Source organism: Pipra filicauda, unplaced genomic scaffold (genome assembly GCF_003945595.2).
Source record: "Pipra filicauda isolate LSUMZ 115617 unplaced genomic scaffold, ASM394559v2 scaffold142_size1944046_pilon, whole genome shotgun sequence".
NCBI lineage: Eukaryota > Metazoa > Chordata > Aves > Passeriformes > Pipridae > Pipra > Pipra filicauda.
The window spans coordinates 763,251-780,629 of NW_024103907.1; the positions used below are offsets into that span (position 1 = coordinate 763,251).

A 17,379-nucleotide genomic window follows, 5' to 3' on the forward strand; every position below is an offset into this window, starting at 1 on the left:
GAAGTCAGCATCCCTAATTTAATCCCCTTAGAACAAATCTTGTAAATTCTTGATCATAGGAAGACTTAATCACCTCAAAAATACTTCCATGAAGTTTCAAATTTATCTTTCTATTAATTGCTCCTATGTTGCAGCTTTCCTTCTTATAACCCAGCTGGACAGCAATTAAAGTTGTGCAAATAATCATCTTCCTGCAGACAAAGATCTTCAAGAAATATGTTCTGGCTTTTATCTTAAAGATAAGAAAGAACTTATTTGGACAAAAATTAGTTTTTTGTGAAAGACTTCCTGGAAAAATAAAGAAGGAGAAATGATTTTACAATGTCATTAAGTCAAATTTATGAAACAGACCTCAGGGTTTTCCCTATAAAAACAACATCAAACTCTTCTTACAATCATCGTGCTTCCTTAACACTGTTTTCTTCCTCTTATGCCTCTGGTGAAAAAATATCATCACTTGAAAATGAAATATTAAAATGCTGATAAGAAAACCGTAAATTATTTGACATTGGAAAGTAATAGTTTCTAAATGACAATTACTTCTAATAAAGCAATATATTAGGTACTGACACTGATCTGTTTTCTTAGAATGTTGTTCCTGTTTGAAAAAAGCAGGGTGGGATAGCACAAATGCTCTCTTTGCAATATCTGTTCAGATTAATGTTACGGACATGAAAATAGTCTCAAGGCAGAACATTGATTGTAATTCTGTTTTCACACTGCATAAACCATTTTGACTTTCACCATATTCCCATGCTTTCTGAGTGGAGCTGATTTCATGCTTAACAATGCAGAACAGCTTCATAATCCAGTTATCTAAATAAATTCCCCAAGCTTTAAATACTTTAAATGGAACCCCTAACCCAAAGCTACTGATGTTACTATTCCTTGGTGTAAGTGATTGAACAAGGAGGGGGACCAGTAATCTACTCTATTGGAATCTGTTCTCACAGATCTTGCACAACTTTGGAAACCTCTTCCCTTTGGTGATTTTTGTTTGTTTGGTCGGTTGTTTTTTTTTAATTTTTTCCTGAAAAAGATACATTACAAGCAGAATTTAGGGTCTTCTGTAGGTTGAAGCCTCCTTACATGATCCTTGAAAAATAAATCTCTTAAAAAAACTGGCCCTACTTTTCAGTAATGACAAATGGAAATGTGCTGCTCTTCATTCACATCCTTATTATCCAGCACTGGAATACCACTGCAAAAGCTGACTGTATTATATTCATCTGCTGGTAGGGTGTATATAGAAGCCTATGTTTACTTGGGTGAAACATCATTTACTGTTTGATACCAATGTTGCTCTTAAGTATTTGACAACTGACTATCTAGTCCATGTGTTTCTTTTATATATAATATATTTATTATCACTCATTACTGAAAAAGTTCGACAACTTTTTACACTAAGTTGCTTTATTATGGCTCAGGGTATAAATCAAAGGTGCTACATTGCTTCTTCATCCTAGGACTTAAAAAGTCTTTGAAGTGGTAAGAACAGGAATCTTGGAGATGACAATTAGCAGCTTTCTTGGATTACTAAAGAAAGTTCTAGATATTACAGATAATATGACTTATTATTTTGAAGGTTGATAAGCAAGCTGTGACAAAGAAACCTGAATCTTATTCAAAATTTTAAAGACAGAAGCTATTCTAATGAAAATAATTATAATCTGTTCTGTAGATATCCTTGTCTTGCCTATAAGCAACTCTCTCCACAGCTTTTTTAATTCCCTATGACTATCAATCCTGTGTTTTCCTACAACTATGCCTTGCTTAGATTCCTTCCTTGGTGTCTGTTGGCCATCATCCTTTGAAGTCCCATTTCTCCTAGAAATATTGCTATAGCAGTAATTTCCCCCTAATCCCTTAATTAAAGGTTCCATTTCCTTTTTTTTTTAATTTTTTTTTGTTATTTACTTGAATTTAATATGAGCTTCTTTGGTCATATATGAGTTTTAAATGATTTTAAAGAGTAATCCAAACAAAATGGGTATTTTTGTCATCCAGAAGGATACTTAAGTAAAAAAAGAGTAAAACACAGAATTGGTTTGGGTTTTTTTAAATTTAGGATCTCTATTATTTTGAAAGTGTTCTTTTCTTGGTAAGCAGTTAAAAGTAACTGCATTCAGTGAGGCTTCTGAAAGCAGCTTATTTTAGAACACAGTCCAAAACTCAACATCCACAGCAATGTTTTTTTAAGAGCTCTAATGTCCAGATAACTCCTGCAAGAGGTATGTCATGCAGATGAACTGAGAGGCATGTAGAAACTTTAAAACAGGAGTGCTCATGTCGGAAGTTGCTCACATTTTGATGTCCTTTTAGTATATCTGTCATTCATGAGGGAATGCATAATATTATGCCTTGTTGTCCTCATATGAGTAACTTAACAGAAACTCCTCAAGTAAAAATTTGTTTCAGAACTCTCTTGTGAATTACTTCTATGTAAGACTGGGTATTTAAATCATTCTTAGTAAATTATTATTTTAACAGATCATTTGAATCACAATTTCCATGAGTTAAAAGGTATTTTTGTTATAATCTTATGAGTGATGATTTATTACATTGCCATCCTCAGAACAATCCCAAACTTACCTATACAGCTCCTTCACAATTGCAACTACTTGCATTTATAAGATGACTAGAGTTTTAAGACACAATTCCAGGATGCCGGCAATTGTAGAAGACATTAACTCTTTAGCAAAGGCTTGTGCATATGAAGTAAATAAGCCACACATCTATTTTTCACACTCCTTATACGGGAACAGCATTTTACATACCTGCATTTTATGAGTGACTAAGGACAACGGCTAAAAGTATAAAGCTATGTACTTACTTTAACAGACTGTCACCCCAGTCGACGTTGTCTGACCATATATTTAGGTATTAACAAAATTCTTTAAAGTATTAAGTTTTTACTGCTCTTCCAACACTTATACATCAGTCAAAAATTACTGTGATTTAATATTTGTAATATTTCATGTTAGTATTTACAATGGTACCAACTACAGCAGACAGCATGTAAGACCAGTTCTTAATGATTAATGAATTTAATAAAGAGAGATTAGTTAAACATCAAATATTTCAAATAATATGCAAATGCACTTTAGTACTTATTCTGATGTAGTTGTCATTTCCCAGGCTCAAATCACTATTTCACTTTCTTATCTAAGTATTTTTTGTAGAGCAAGCCCTAGTGTTGTCAGAACTTTCCTGCTTCTGTGTTGAATTTGATTTGCCTTCGCACACTGAAGACTTTTAAAAGATTTGAGATGCAGGTCTTCCAATCTACACTCCCCTCCTTTGTACTGGTTTCCTCATATATTGTCTAAGCCAGCTACAGCTTCTCTGCACAGCCAGACAACTTTTCATCAGGACAACACTAAGTATTTGGCTTTTCCTGAGGAAAAGGTTAAAGAGCAACAAAACATCATAAGGTACAAAATACACTGAACTGCATATTACGAGGATACAGCCAGACAAAACAGGTGAAGAAAAGCAGAGAAACAGAATTTAAGTACCAATAAAAAGGGAAAATACTAAATATGGGTGCTATTAATGAGTCACTACTGACGAGACATTTCCCATCCAGCAGAACTCTCCTCCCCAAATACCACAGTCCATATTCTATACCATGGATTTGTATTGACCATTCTCTGTCTATCATGTCTTCATTTTACATGTTTTCTTCAATCTAGATGTCTCTAGCCCAATAGAACAGATCTTTTTAACTTTCCATTTATTTAAGGCAGCACATTCCATCTCACTTTCTGTACTTCTCTTTGTTAACACTCTCAGAAGAAGACTAAATAGTTACTGAGAAGGGGTAAAAAAACCCCAAAACAATGACTGAGATTTGTTGTTATTTTTGCCAGGTTTCATTTTCCTAAGGTAACATCTATACACGTGGGCTAGCACAACAACTAAAATACCTTTTCTTTCAGGAAAATGCACTCTTCACACTCTTTCCAGCACTGAAGTTCTCTTTTTAACAGGAAAGATATACTGTGGGTGAATATTTCAGACTGCTCATTTATGGACCTCAGTAACATTACAGGTGCTGAAGTCTGAACAAGCAATTGATTTATACCACTATTAAGTGCCGACATTCTTTTCCCCAACAAAGTTTAACTGTTCGTGCAGAAGCATTGCCTCATAATCAATACACCTTCGACCCGTCAAAGGTATCTCATGTTTCCAGCTTGAAATATGGAGGTGCCTTATTTGCATTGGGACAAAGTTCCTGCAGTGTATTGTGAGTACATTAAAATACAACAACTGAATTGAGTTCGGCAGAAATCAGAGCCACTTTTTTCACTTTCATGCAAAAGCACCTATTAAAGATGGAGCCACTCATATGACAACTGCCTAAACTAAACACAGGATGAAACTTTTATGGATGTCTTTATAGCAGACTTTCCTTCTCAACAGCTCTAGGTGATGCAGGCTGGACACTGTCAAACAATTCATCCTTTGACATGATCTCACCTGTAACTTTGTCTCAGACTTCAGCAGGGATCTGGCTGGACAAATTAGTGTGGGGGTCAATGATCTGCTTTGTAGTCTGCCCTTCCCAAAGGACATCCTCATAACTTCTGGTCATTAGGCACAAAGGACACAACTACAGTGCTGATACACATGGTGGTCTCATGATGGGCAACCACAAACAGTATGCAGCAGACAGAACTCAATAGCAGATGTATCATGTCACAGAAATTTTGACCATGTACGTGTTTGGTTTTGATCTTATGGTCACTGAATTGTTAATTACTGCAAACTGATTTAATAACTTTACTAATAACATGAAAATGTACATTTCATACTCTTGATTATGAACAAAATGAGATATGGCTGCTACTGTCAGGTTTTGATAAATATTTAGGGGCATTTTCTTAAGAGAAATCATGCAGACCTTTATGATAGACTGAACTACAAAGAAAGGAATTTGAAAACATTTAAAGGTCAAATTGTGATTTATTGTATAATTATATATTTTAAGGGGAATAGCAGGCTCCTTTATACATTTCAAATTATTTTTTTCTTTTGTTTGAAAACAGTTTGTTTGAAAACAGTGAAGCTTGCAAACTGTTCAATGAATTGAAATGATAATTCTTCAAGTAGGAATTTTCAAGAAGTTACATCGTTTCAAGAGCATGGAAATGTTGCTCATCAATGCTCATCTGGGTCCCAGTCTAGAAAACTATTTAAACATATCAGGTTAGCCTACAGTTAAATAAGTGGGAATTTACTGCCTGAGAATCTGGTAAGAAATTAGTTAATAAATTGTTACATTTTTCTCCAAAGTCAAATAAAGGTTGAAAAATATTAACAAAGCTAAGAAAAGTTCCATTTTATCTGACACGCATTGTTGCCATTCTTGCCTTAAAAATATGATTTAAGGAGTAAGGTCTGCTTATTCTTTCTGCCAAGGTCTCTCACTTATATTTGTCTAGATCTACTGATTTCACTCAGTAAACCAATATATTTTACTGCTACCACACATAGTAAATGAGGTACATTTCTGAGTTTTGAAATTTGAATTTTTTTAAGGACATCTGCTTAAATGTTTTAGTCTCTGGAATACTAGGAAATGCAGAGAAACTCTAGCCATGTTCTCCTGTTGCATTTTCTCACAAAATGATTTGCAACTATCAATAGCTATTGACACAAGAAAAAAAAGTAACTTTTGCAGAGACCTTTGCATAACTCTGCAATAAAAAAGAGCTTCAAATATACAAAAAAATAATGAGAAATTGAAACTCTATTGCTGCCACTTACCAATCTACAGCTGGACTATTCAAATATGGCCATAACAGTAATAAATAATCATGTGTTTAATGCTTTATATTCTCAAAGCTCTTTATAAATATTCATTACAATGTTTCCAAAACAGTGAACAAGGAATAGTCACTTAGACTTACCCACATTTAATCTGCCTGTGACTTCCCCATTCGAATTGCGAGCATTCACAGTCACGTTGTGAGTAGACTGGAGAAGCAGTGATGAGTCCTGAAATACAGAGAAAGCAAACATTATGTTAGGCAGAACATAATTAACAATAACTACAATTGTTAACAATTTTCAAAATTTAGTCTAGTGTTGATATCAACTCGGTCACCGCAAGATCTTTGTACCTACAAAACTATCCACAAATGTCATCAAATAACGCAGGCAGATATTTCTGATTACTTAACTATATTAAACTTAAAATAAGAAAAAAAATTATAGGGAATAATTCAGGTGAACAAAATCTGTGTTACTGGACCAACGAACATGGCTGCTAACATTTTAGCTTTCGGAAAAAATGCTTAAGTACTGGATCTTCTAGATCTACAAGATAGCCATTTAATTAAGTGTGAGCATTCCACTTCGTGAATTCATACTGTTGTATTAACTTGACGAGAAACATGCATGTGCATTCTGTTTCCTCAATGGTCCATGCAGTCTCTAGGCTGTTGCTTAATTTTGGCACCTGGCACTGACTCTCCTGGCAAGGAAGTTCCAACAGTGAGTGATGGAAAAAGTGGCAGGTTGACTAGATCAATGCTGACTTTAATAGATGACAGTACAAATAAGACTGTTCGTCTAACTTAAATTGTCTCCCAGTCTGCCACTCTGAAGCATAACAGAAGCATATCAGTGGAATGAACAGCATCACCTTGTCCACATCCCTGAATCACAACTTGATCTGGGGCATTTGCTGAACAATCAGAGCCTCATGTCTACCCATCATTCTGTGCTACTGAAGGAAGCCAGGGCATGCCAAGCAGGTGTAATTGGTATCTTCATTCATGCCAAGCACTACAATCCACAGTAGCTATTGTAGGCAATTCAAAATGTCATGTCATTCTTAGACTGCAGCCAGAATGGAATTACTTCATCAATGCCAAAACATCCCGCTGTGTTAACTCATGGCTTCTTGTTGTGCTTGTTGAACTCCTCCCAGGTGATGTACCATTTCCATTACTTATTCCCAGACCTTGCACTCTAACTATCTGTACTTCAGGCCTGTTGGAGCCTCCCTAAGGTACTCCTTGTCTTGAACAGCAGACGAACAACTGTTTTGAAAGACCTAGCTGCTCACTCTGCCCCACCAAACTAGATATACAGACAGTAATGAAAGTGGTTCATAGCAAGAGACCTTGCTATGGGGTATTTGAAGGGGGCATTTAGAAACATCCCAAAAATTTGTGAGGAAGGCACAGAGTGGGTTCTTCTTATGTTTTTACTTAATTTATCACCTGAATTATCTTTAAATGCAGCTGATTTTCAGGGGGATCATAGTGGCCACTGTCTTTATTTGACCTTAACTATTAGAAAATCATCTGGGGACAGAAGGTCTGATCATGCTCATGTGGATCAACAAATTGCAGATACACTGGTAGACTTTAAAAGATGGGAGGAAGTTTTTTGCAGTACAGGTGCTTTCATACTAAAGCACGCTTTTTGTCTGAAGGACAAGAACTTAGTAACTGATAAGAGTGCCTAAGCAGGTCTCAGCTGCCAAATTATCAGGGAATACATGATATGAAGAGGGTATTAGCAAGCTGCCTGCTTGTGACCTCAGAGGAGATACTCATTCCTAGATAAATGAGTTTGTAATTACTGTAATATTGTTAAAGATCAGTCTCTTTCACAGCTACGGCTTCTGGTACTTTTCCTGGACAAGAGAGCCTATGTGGCACCTTGAAGGGCTAACCCCTGAAAATAACTCCCAAGTCATGTTCTCATTGTAATTTAATATTTAAGAGTATGAGATAACCTCAGAATTTTGAACACATTTTACATGATGAATTTTAGTACAAACACTTATCTAGTAACGGTGGTAGAAGCAATACAGAGTTTGCAGTCAAACTTACACTTTTTTAAAAAACCAAAACCCCAGTATCTTACAAGTAGGAAGACAGACTCTCTCAAAAGAAGTCACTAAGTGAGCAAAATAAAAGAATCTCATTTTGTAAATTATATCAGGAAAAAGTGAAAGCTAACAAAACTAATAAAAACAATGAAAATGTCTTACGAAAAAGTTAAGCCATGTGTTAGAATGAACATTAATGGTAACAAGTTAGTATGAAGTGGAAAAAGAAGGTCAACAAAGACTGGAGATTGGGTAAATATAGTACCTTTAAGTAGATGTCTAAATGACCCACAAATCTGGGCATCTTTACTACATTTATTTGATTGACACTAGTTGATTTAAAAAATAAGTTAGTAATTTGTAATATCAAATGTAAGTGCGAATAAACTGTATCCTAGACCTGTAGCTGCCACGTATGTGGTTTTGACTAATTAAAATCTAGTAACATATTTAAAAAACCCTCATCTTTTATCTTTCCTTGAAAATGTATTAGCAAAGATGCAATGGTGTTGTCTACAACTCTGTCTTGGACTCATAATGAAGGCATAAAGTTATAATAGGCTCCAGAGATGATGCACAGCAAGTAGATTTTCTGCTACATATTTTCTTAGCACTTTGAAGACCTCATTAGGTGAGAAAAGCTGTTAGGAGACTGCAAGGAGAAAACTATTAAGGAAAGGGAGAAAGCTCCTATGATAGCTGTGACGGGCCCAATTCTCTAAGACAAACTTAGAAAAAGAAAGCATAACAAATAAGTAACTCTACGAGAATAAATACATAGATTGCACCCAGGAGATCAAGCTACAGGCAATTAAGCCTTCAGAGAGTTTAAATATTTGAAAAAGCAAGGAAACAAACAAACAGAAAACCTCTGATGAACTATCAGTGGGCCAAGACAAGCAGTAGCCTGAAGGCTCTAATTAATGCATACTACTAATGATCATGATGGGTCATTAGCCAGCTAAGCTTATATTAGATGCTGCCACACCTCTTTCTTCCTACATTGTACTAAATGTATTAAGAGCTGAAAGGAATATTAAGAGAGCACAAATGGTAGCTTAATGTTGCATAACGATGTTTGGGAGTAGAGAGAGTTCTTAAGTATTAGCTATGCTGGTCTTACAAAGTTACATGTCTTACTGATAAACAACCTCAAGGGAAATTCATTTAAGCACATAAATAGTTTTCCCACTGCCTGTCAAGCAGAATAGCATAAGAAATAAAATGGAAATACAGATTCAGTAATGGAATTTCACTGTCTTAATTAAGAGCTGTTCCTGATACTGGAAATACTTGTTGCAGAAAGAGAGAAAAAGAAAGGCTTAATACAAGTAAAATATATTGGCATTACTTAAATTCTAGTAATCAAGTATTTTAACAAACTCATTCTGAAATATTTATTTACATTTTCTCTTGCTGTAGCAATACAAACAGTTTTTCTGTAGGTTCAGAAAAGTGGCTATTTCTTCTCGTTTGAAGATATGAAAGAGTCATATTTGGCTTTTACTGAAAGTAAAAGAAAGTACTGAAAGAAAAGTACTGAAAGTACTGAATAGTACTTTATTGAATGAAATGTCCCATTGGTTGCTGATAATGTTCATAAAACAAGGCTTTATTTTGTGAGAGTTTAGATTATGGTCAATAGATCTGAAAAATATTCATTTTACTGGCCAGAGGCAGATAACCCTCTTAAAAAAAAAAATCATTGGAATAAGTTTCAGAGTCCCCCTTGATAATTAAAAAACAATTCAGATTCTCTCTTTGTTTTTCTAAACCTACTACTGCCACACAAATCTTTCATAACATTCCCATTCTTGGTGACATTTTAAAGTCAATCTGTTTGCATTTTCTTTGATTATGTTATTCCTTTTTTTACCTCAACAATAATAACAAAACAAACTTTTCTGTTTGTGTAAACAAGACTAAATCTTAAATCTTTCCATTTAGACTTGTAGACCTTATGTACACAAATATACAAACATATCATACATTTGATAGCATTGTGCTAGAAGTGACAAAACCTGAATTTATTAGAGAAATCATAACTTTTCCAATGGGGTCCACTAATTTTAGAGATACTGAAGCTATTCTGTAGTGGAAGAATAAACAAAACAAACCGTTTAATAGAGAAGCCTATGTTTTAAAATAATCTCAGTAAAAATGATGAAAATCTTTCCACACACTCTTAAATTTTTAGCATTACTTATATATGACAACCTTTATAAATCCTTTTTGGGCTACTGCTTATTACGTGTCTAAGAGATAAATGCCATAGCATCATTGAAACATAGCATCATTGCAATATCTGCCGTAGCAACACTGACCTTGTAAAATATGCAGAAATATGTGGGTATATAGCATTACTGAAAGATTATCCGCTTACCACTCTAGAATGGATTTCTTTGGCATAAAGAGGGAATAAGAATTCAGATTCCCCTTCCAGACGAAGACCTTCTTTTGTAACACGCAGGTGTCCCATTCCAGTCTAAGGAGAAGATGGAAGAATTATGCATATTTTTTTACTGTTACTGTATTTATTTTGTGGGTTTTTTTCACAAATTAAACACTTCTAGAGCTGCCTGCCTCCAGTCTATTGATAAAGATACAAATAGCAATGCATTCAAAATTTTAAGAATTCCTTATTTCTTCCATGAGTAATTTTTTTGAGAAACGGCATGTTTCAAGAAGTTATTAAACTTGGTGATTATTTTTCCTTTTTTTTTTTGGCAGAGGGAGGGGGCAGTGGGCAGGAATAGAGTATTACAGTCATTACCTTAAAAAGAAGTACATTTGTATTGGCTGTGCTGAAATAGCTTTTGTACTCGCCTTCTAAAAATGTCATGAACAATAAACTTCTACATATAAGTACTTACATAAAACAAATCTTATATTAACATCTCAAGGTTTATTTATCAATAATATATTTTACAAAGAATGCAATACTTCTAAGCCTACTGAAGAGGCAAAGAGAGATTTTTATTTGCTTCCCTTTTCAGTAATTACCTCCTTCTTTTTAATTAATTTTTAATCTGTTGGTTTAGGTTTTTTCTCCTCTAATTTTAGGTCAAGGCTCTCTCTCTCACATTATCATGTGCCTTTTTCTCTATCACCTCCTTCTTAGTTTTTGTACCTTTGTCTTTCTCTCTTAGTCACTCCCTCCTGAGTTCTGCCCAATTGCGCTTTCCAGTTGATACCTTATTTCATTCTTTTTACTTTCTTTCATCATTATCATATTACTGATAATGTGAAAAACGAGTGAGGAATTACTTCAGTAAGTACATCTGAGGACTTCCAGGCTTCAGCTGCAAGGTATTTTACAGGTATTTAGCTAATTTGTAAAGGATTCACCCCTTTTCCTGCCATAAAAAGTGACAGAAAACATGACAAAAAAAGTGTAGCCTTTCAGCTTGGCCACATGTGAAAATATTTCAAGCCAACTGCCTCAAACTACAAAGAGTAAGTGGGAGGGCTAAATAAAAAACAATAAATCCAAGAAGTATTCCCACCCAAAATAGTTTTCATGTTGTTCTCCACATAAGCAGAAAAGATACATGGTAGGCCACTGATGATACATTAATAACCTGTTCATCTAATGAATTATGCTTACCACCGATAAAAGTTATAACTTGAAGAGACTGTAATTCTTTTTAAATATATGATCTGTCTAATCAGATTATGTATTATATCTATACACAATGCTAAATAACATGTCAAAACAGCTTTCAAAGAAAAACCAGAGCTATTTTTTTTTGAGCAGGCTTGAAATTAGACAAAGAAACAAGCTTTGCTTAAATTCTATAAGGTAAGAAATATTCATTCACTCCACTGAAAAGTACAACTGCAATTCTTCCTCAGCAAGGATTTGTTTCAGGAAAGAGGCTTTCAGGATAGCTATTTATGGAATCTGTTTTTCAGGGTCAAATATTTTACTGCTTCAAAATATATAATGTATGGACTTTTCTCAGCAGAAGTAGACACAACTTCTAAATTCTACCCCATTGCGAAGCTTTTAAAAGTACCTACTATATAGTGATATATCCCATGAGGCAAAATTAAAATAATACCTATGATGAGTGCCCTATGGCTTACATAATGACAATTTCTAGCCAGCACTGACTGATTTAGAAATATGTTTTTCTATTTAAGACTATGGACAGATTTTTCTAACCTGTAACACAAAACAGATACCACTTCAACGTCATAAAAACACAGAGGTTTTAAGACAAACACTTTTGAAAAATATGACATGAAATATCAAGATATTCTAAAGATTTATGGCCAACAAACATCTTTAATTAACCAAATTTAGGGTCTCATAATTTGGTCTGACCACATGCCTTCTCCCATCAGGTGAAAGTAGATTATATTAGTGACTGGGTTTGAAGACAGATTGCATATTTTTATGGAATATAAAAAACTAAATAGTATATTATAGAGTAAGTATTAAAAAAGTGACATTGACAAATCTGAAATATAAGAAAGCAGAGGAAGAAGAAGCAATTCTTGCTCTGAAGCAAACTGGGGAAATTAACAAACTTTTGGGTGGCAACTGCTATTCTACCTTTGGGAGGAAGAAACTTTTAGTAGAGACAAAAAAAAATTATGTGGAAAAAGGTTATGCAATTTACTCAGCACACTCTTTCTAATGGATTCAGATTTCTCAGCAATGATTATTCTACAAATGCTATACAGACAAAGAAATGTCTTTGCCATAAAGAATAATATGCTGTATAACAAAACCTAGCACTTCCAACTTATCATAAGTTCATATTTTTAAGTAAATCTAGTCATATCACTCAGTATTACTTTGTAGAAGTACGTCCTCAAGTATGTCCTATTTTCTTCATCAGGTATTTCATTTAAGCATTGACACAAAGCTCACATTCTCACATATCTGCATAAAAGCCTCATTATCCATTCTCACTGACCACTTGGGAAGTGCAAAACCAGGGAAATTTAGACTTGGGTTATGTACATAAATGACTATCTGTGATGACTAACATAAACTTTGTAAGATGCATGCAAACAACAAAAAATTGTGGATTTCATATAATGAAATTACCATTGTGATTGTAAACGATTATTATGTCCTTAGAACCGTGATATTTGAGCATCTTAAGATTGTAAAAGTACTGAGTAATGTAGTACTGTGAGATGGGGAAATTCTATTATCCCCCTTTTAGATTTGGCAAATTGAAGTTACATTGAATATAAGAGAGAAGGATTTAGGATAAACAACCACTTTAACGCACTGAGATTCAGTGCTAAGTTCCTTGAATAGGCAGAGCCCAATAGTTATAGATATGTTCTCTCAACAATCACTCTGCTTCTTATATTACCATTTAGGAGAAGCCAAATATTATTTATTGTGACTTCCTCAGTGATAAACAAACTAGTGCTTTCAGTTTCAAAGATTTGATTCTGTTCCTATTCAAATAATTGAATAAAAATATTTCTATTGACTTGATTAAGGGGTCCAAACATCAGTGACATGTGGACTTTAATGCACTTATACAACAAGATATTGATTAGGGTGGGAGAAAAAAAAGTGCTTCATTAAACATAGCAGATGCACGGCAAATTTGGATTCTGGTTATCCTGATGCTGGTGACTGTCACTGTCACTGTCACTGCATGAGTGTGCTGGCCCTGAGCTGTAACACGGTGTTGTACCCATAGCTGCGACTCACATTTTCTAATTACTCAAAGTCCTAAGTGAGGCAGGGACTCAGCTGTACTGAAGAGAAGGATGAAATGGCATTTCTGTAAGACAGTAAGCAGATTTTGTTATTGCTGCAAGGAGTTGATTAGTGTGGAAACTGCTGGCAGCTGCCAAATTCTTATGCACCAAAGATGCAATTTAGCATTAGTGTTCACAAAGGTGTGACCAGTTTTCATTTCAGAACTGCTAGGCATATTCTAATTGAAGCAACAGGATGTCTTCATCCACAGTACAAGCTTTTTAATAATTTCAAAATGCTCCCAAGCAGGTAAGTGCTTGTAGAAACAGAGACAAGGCCTTCTACAAAAATTCAAGCTCTGAATGGATTCAAGCCTTATAAAAGCTCATCAAAAGCCTCCTTGATTGAGAAATCCTAGTCTAAAAGACATTTGACAGCTATTCAGTGAATTACTTACACAGGGATACTCCAAACCACCTGAAATAAATAGCCACCACTACAGAGTCCAAGACATATTGTGTTATGGAACATCTGGATGGAAGGACCATCCTGGATGTGTTATCATTCTCTCAGACTCTACACACAGACTGTAGACTATTAGGAGCGAAAACAAGCAGATGAAGCTTTAGGGCCCTTGCAGTCATAGTGACTTGCTCTCAGGTAGCTAAGCTGCATGCTGTCTATGACATAGGGAATTGAAAGAGCATCAGATGATTTATTTGGGATTTATCTCCCAATAATATGACAATGTAGGTCTGCTGCTGCAGGCATGTGGCCCTTAGAAATGAGCATGAGGCATGGGGGGCATTGATTCAGTTTACAATGACTATTTCTAGTGTCACCTACATTCAATCAATAACTGTAAATTGTATTTTCCTACCAACACAGAAACTGATACACACATGGGCTGACTATATGTAGGCAACCACTCTTCATATCATATGTCATATCATGCCATATCATATCATCATTTTGGCACCTTCCCAGCATTAGACTCAAATGCAGTCCTCAGACTCCTCTAGACAAGAGAAATTACTTATGGTCATGTATCAGCTAATAGCTGCACAGGAAGATATATATTTTCTTCTTCTGGGGAGAAATCAAATATTGGAAAGACAGGCCAACACACGTGTTAGCATGGTTACAACAAAAAATTTTCAAAGTTGATTCAAACATTAGCTTTAACACACATTGAATTCAAATCAAGTAGCTTCTGTCTGAGGAGTTAATAGCATGTTTGATTTGCAGTATCTGCTCCCTGAATATTCAACTTTTCCAAATATTAAAAGTCCTCACATGCTGTAGTGGCTGAATGGAACTGCTAATGATGTTAACTTCAGAGTACAGAGGATGCAGCATTTCCACTCAGTTAATACCTTTTCTTATAGGATATTTACATCCTACTTCTAGGCCAGACCAGGGAAAGACGTTGGCAAGTTCAGGCCAAGACATCAATTGTTGTGCCCCAAAGCTAGTTCAATTAATGGCTTTATAGATCCAGCTTTCACTGCAGTACTTCTTGCAGCAATTGCTATTTAGAGAACTTGCTTTGCAAACAAGAGTGTACTGTTTCATTGAGATAATAGGACAATGGGTAGAGATTGTTAAAGAGCAATCAGCAAAACAGGACTGGTAATGAATCTGATGAAACTCTCTGTTTGACTTACAATATCAATTTTGGAGCTAAGTACGTGCTTGGTATAATAATAGCCTCATCTCATTTTCTGTTGCAAGGACTCTACTTGCTGGGCTCAGACGGAGAAGGTTCTCATACTCATCTGCTCAGATGACAGTGGAATCTTTGACAAAAAAGACAATGGTCAAATCAGAGCAACAGCAAGCACTCCCAGTATAGAACTTGTCTCACAAGTTTTAGGGCTGGATACAGACTTAAACATCCTTTATAGATGAGACTAAAAAGTGGGTCGATAATATTTCATGATCTAGAAAAGTAGATGGCCACTTTGTACTCAACAGTTTTGTAAGAAAACAGCTATGAATGATGCAAATTCACCATACCATTGGCAGTTGTTTATTTTTTATAAGATTTCTGTCATAAAATAGGATTAATACTTAAGATGCATACTTTCAACACATTTTCAGGTCCTCTTTGTCCTGATATACAGAATAACAAAGTTCCTTACATAAAGAAAGGTATTAATTAAAACAGGTGTTACTCAAGAGTAAAAAGTATCTTCTCAAAACAGATTCAGTTCCACCTCAATTTCCTTGTTTAGCAAGGACCAAATTCTGTGTTTGGTTCTGTACTGCCCAGATATTTAAAAGCCGGATAATAATCAGATACTAAAAATGCTATTACATCTGGCATTACATCTCCTGTGTTAGAAAAACAGACTTAAAAATAGACTGCTACTCCCACTGCTACATATATTTACTCAGGAATTAAGTTTTAGTAAATTGGCTAATTAATTTTGTTATATTAACATTTGTAAAATTATGCAACTTAGCTAAAGAAATGGAATTAAAATTTTCCTTTGATTTGTAAAGGTTGTCAAAAGGATATCCTTAATCAAGTTGTTAAACCTGCACTGTACTCAGATTTTTTATAACTCTTTATCAATATTATAAATTATTCCAACAATACATTTTAAACAAGTGTTCTTCCACACTCTTACATAATTTGATTCATAATATAATTCAGATTAATCAAATGCTTTAAGAAAATACATTCTCTATATTTGTAAATAGGTATCACTACTGAGAAGCCTTACTTTCTTTGGTAACAGCTTTTCTGCAGTAAGTGCCTCAATATCTTTCTATTCAACTATTAATCTTTGCACAAAGTACTTACATATTCACTATCTGATAGAGACAATGGTAAATACTGTAGGCAAATTGTTTTTAATTTAATAGAAAAATAGCAAAATAGAGCTGTTCAGAATTATTCAGGGTAGAAACTATGGAATATTTATGTTCTGACATGATGAATTAGGATGAGAATTTGTGAATAATTAAATAATTTATTTCATTTGAGCATTAAAATAATGCAACATTCTCAAAATGGCAACTAATTCCATGGAGTATCCACTGTTAATCACAAAATGCATGGAAAAGCTGTATAAGTTCACTAGTATATGTCTTTGTAGTGAAGGAGAACTCTTGCTGTGAATAAGTGTTCTTTACTGTACATTTTCATTGCTGTCTGGTCTGATTTTAAATGTTTCAAACAATTGAACATCTCCAATGTAATAAGACATGATATTACACAGTGTAGTAAGTCTCACTGTCAGAAAGTGTTACCTGTTAAAATTTTGCTTTCTTAATTAATCACATTCCTAGTTTCGTATTTTATATTTCTTTAAGTAATTCCCTCCGTCTTCGTTGCCTGAATTTGTCAACTGTTTAAATAGTTGTTTACACAAGTATTTGATTACAAAATCAGTTATTTTATTTCAAAATACATATGGTATTTGTAGCTTTAGACCAGCATCATTATCAGCCAACCAATATGTATATATTATACAAGCAAGATTATACATAGTTTCCTTTTCAAAATTTCTTATTAAATGAAATATTAACAAATTGTTATTGCTGAAATATCAAGAAATTGTTATTGCCTTATAGAAAACTTTGGAAAATAATTAAAAAATAATTTTTAATACTTTGTCTATATTCATTGTTAATTGCTTAACAGAAACCAAAAAGATTAAAAGGTGCTATGTCTCTGATAAAATTTCTGGGAATAGCTACACAGGTAGAGGACTCACTAATTACAAGTAAGCTACAAGAAGAAAACAGCTCTGAATAATATTTGGAAAACCCTGTAATTTTTTGTTTAACTGTAGCAATTTTCCTTTTTACTCCAGTGCCAGACATTTATGTG

General features: G+C 34.4%; 1 protein-coding gene across 3 annotated transcripts in view; it reads right to left on the reverse strand.

Moving 5' to 3' along the window:
* Positions 1-17,379, reverse strand: part of SGCG (sarcoglycan gamma) — a 111,291-nt gene that overhangs the window by 37,411 nt on the left and 56,501 nt on the right. For all 3 annotated transcript variants that reach the window (XM_027713693.2, XM_039378656.1, XM_027713692.2), the window contains 2 exons: positions 10,239-10,340; positions 5,919-6,006 (listed from right to left, as the gene is read on the reverse strand). In XM_027713693.2, coding sequence (XP_027569494.1) covers positions 5,919-6,006; positions 10,239-10,340 — 190 coding nt within the window. The remainder of the gene's footprint in view (positions 1-5,918; positions 6,007-10,238; positions 10,341-17,379) is intronic.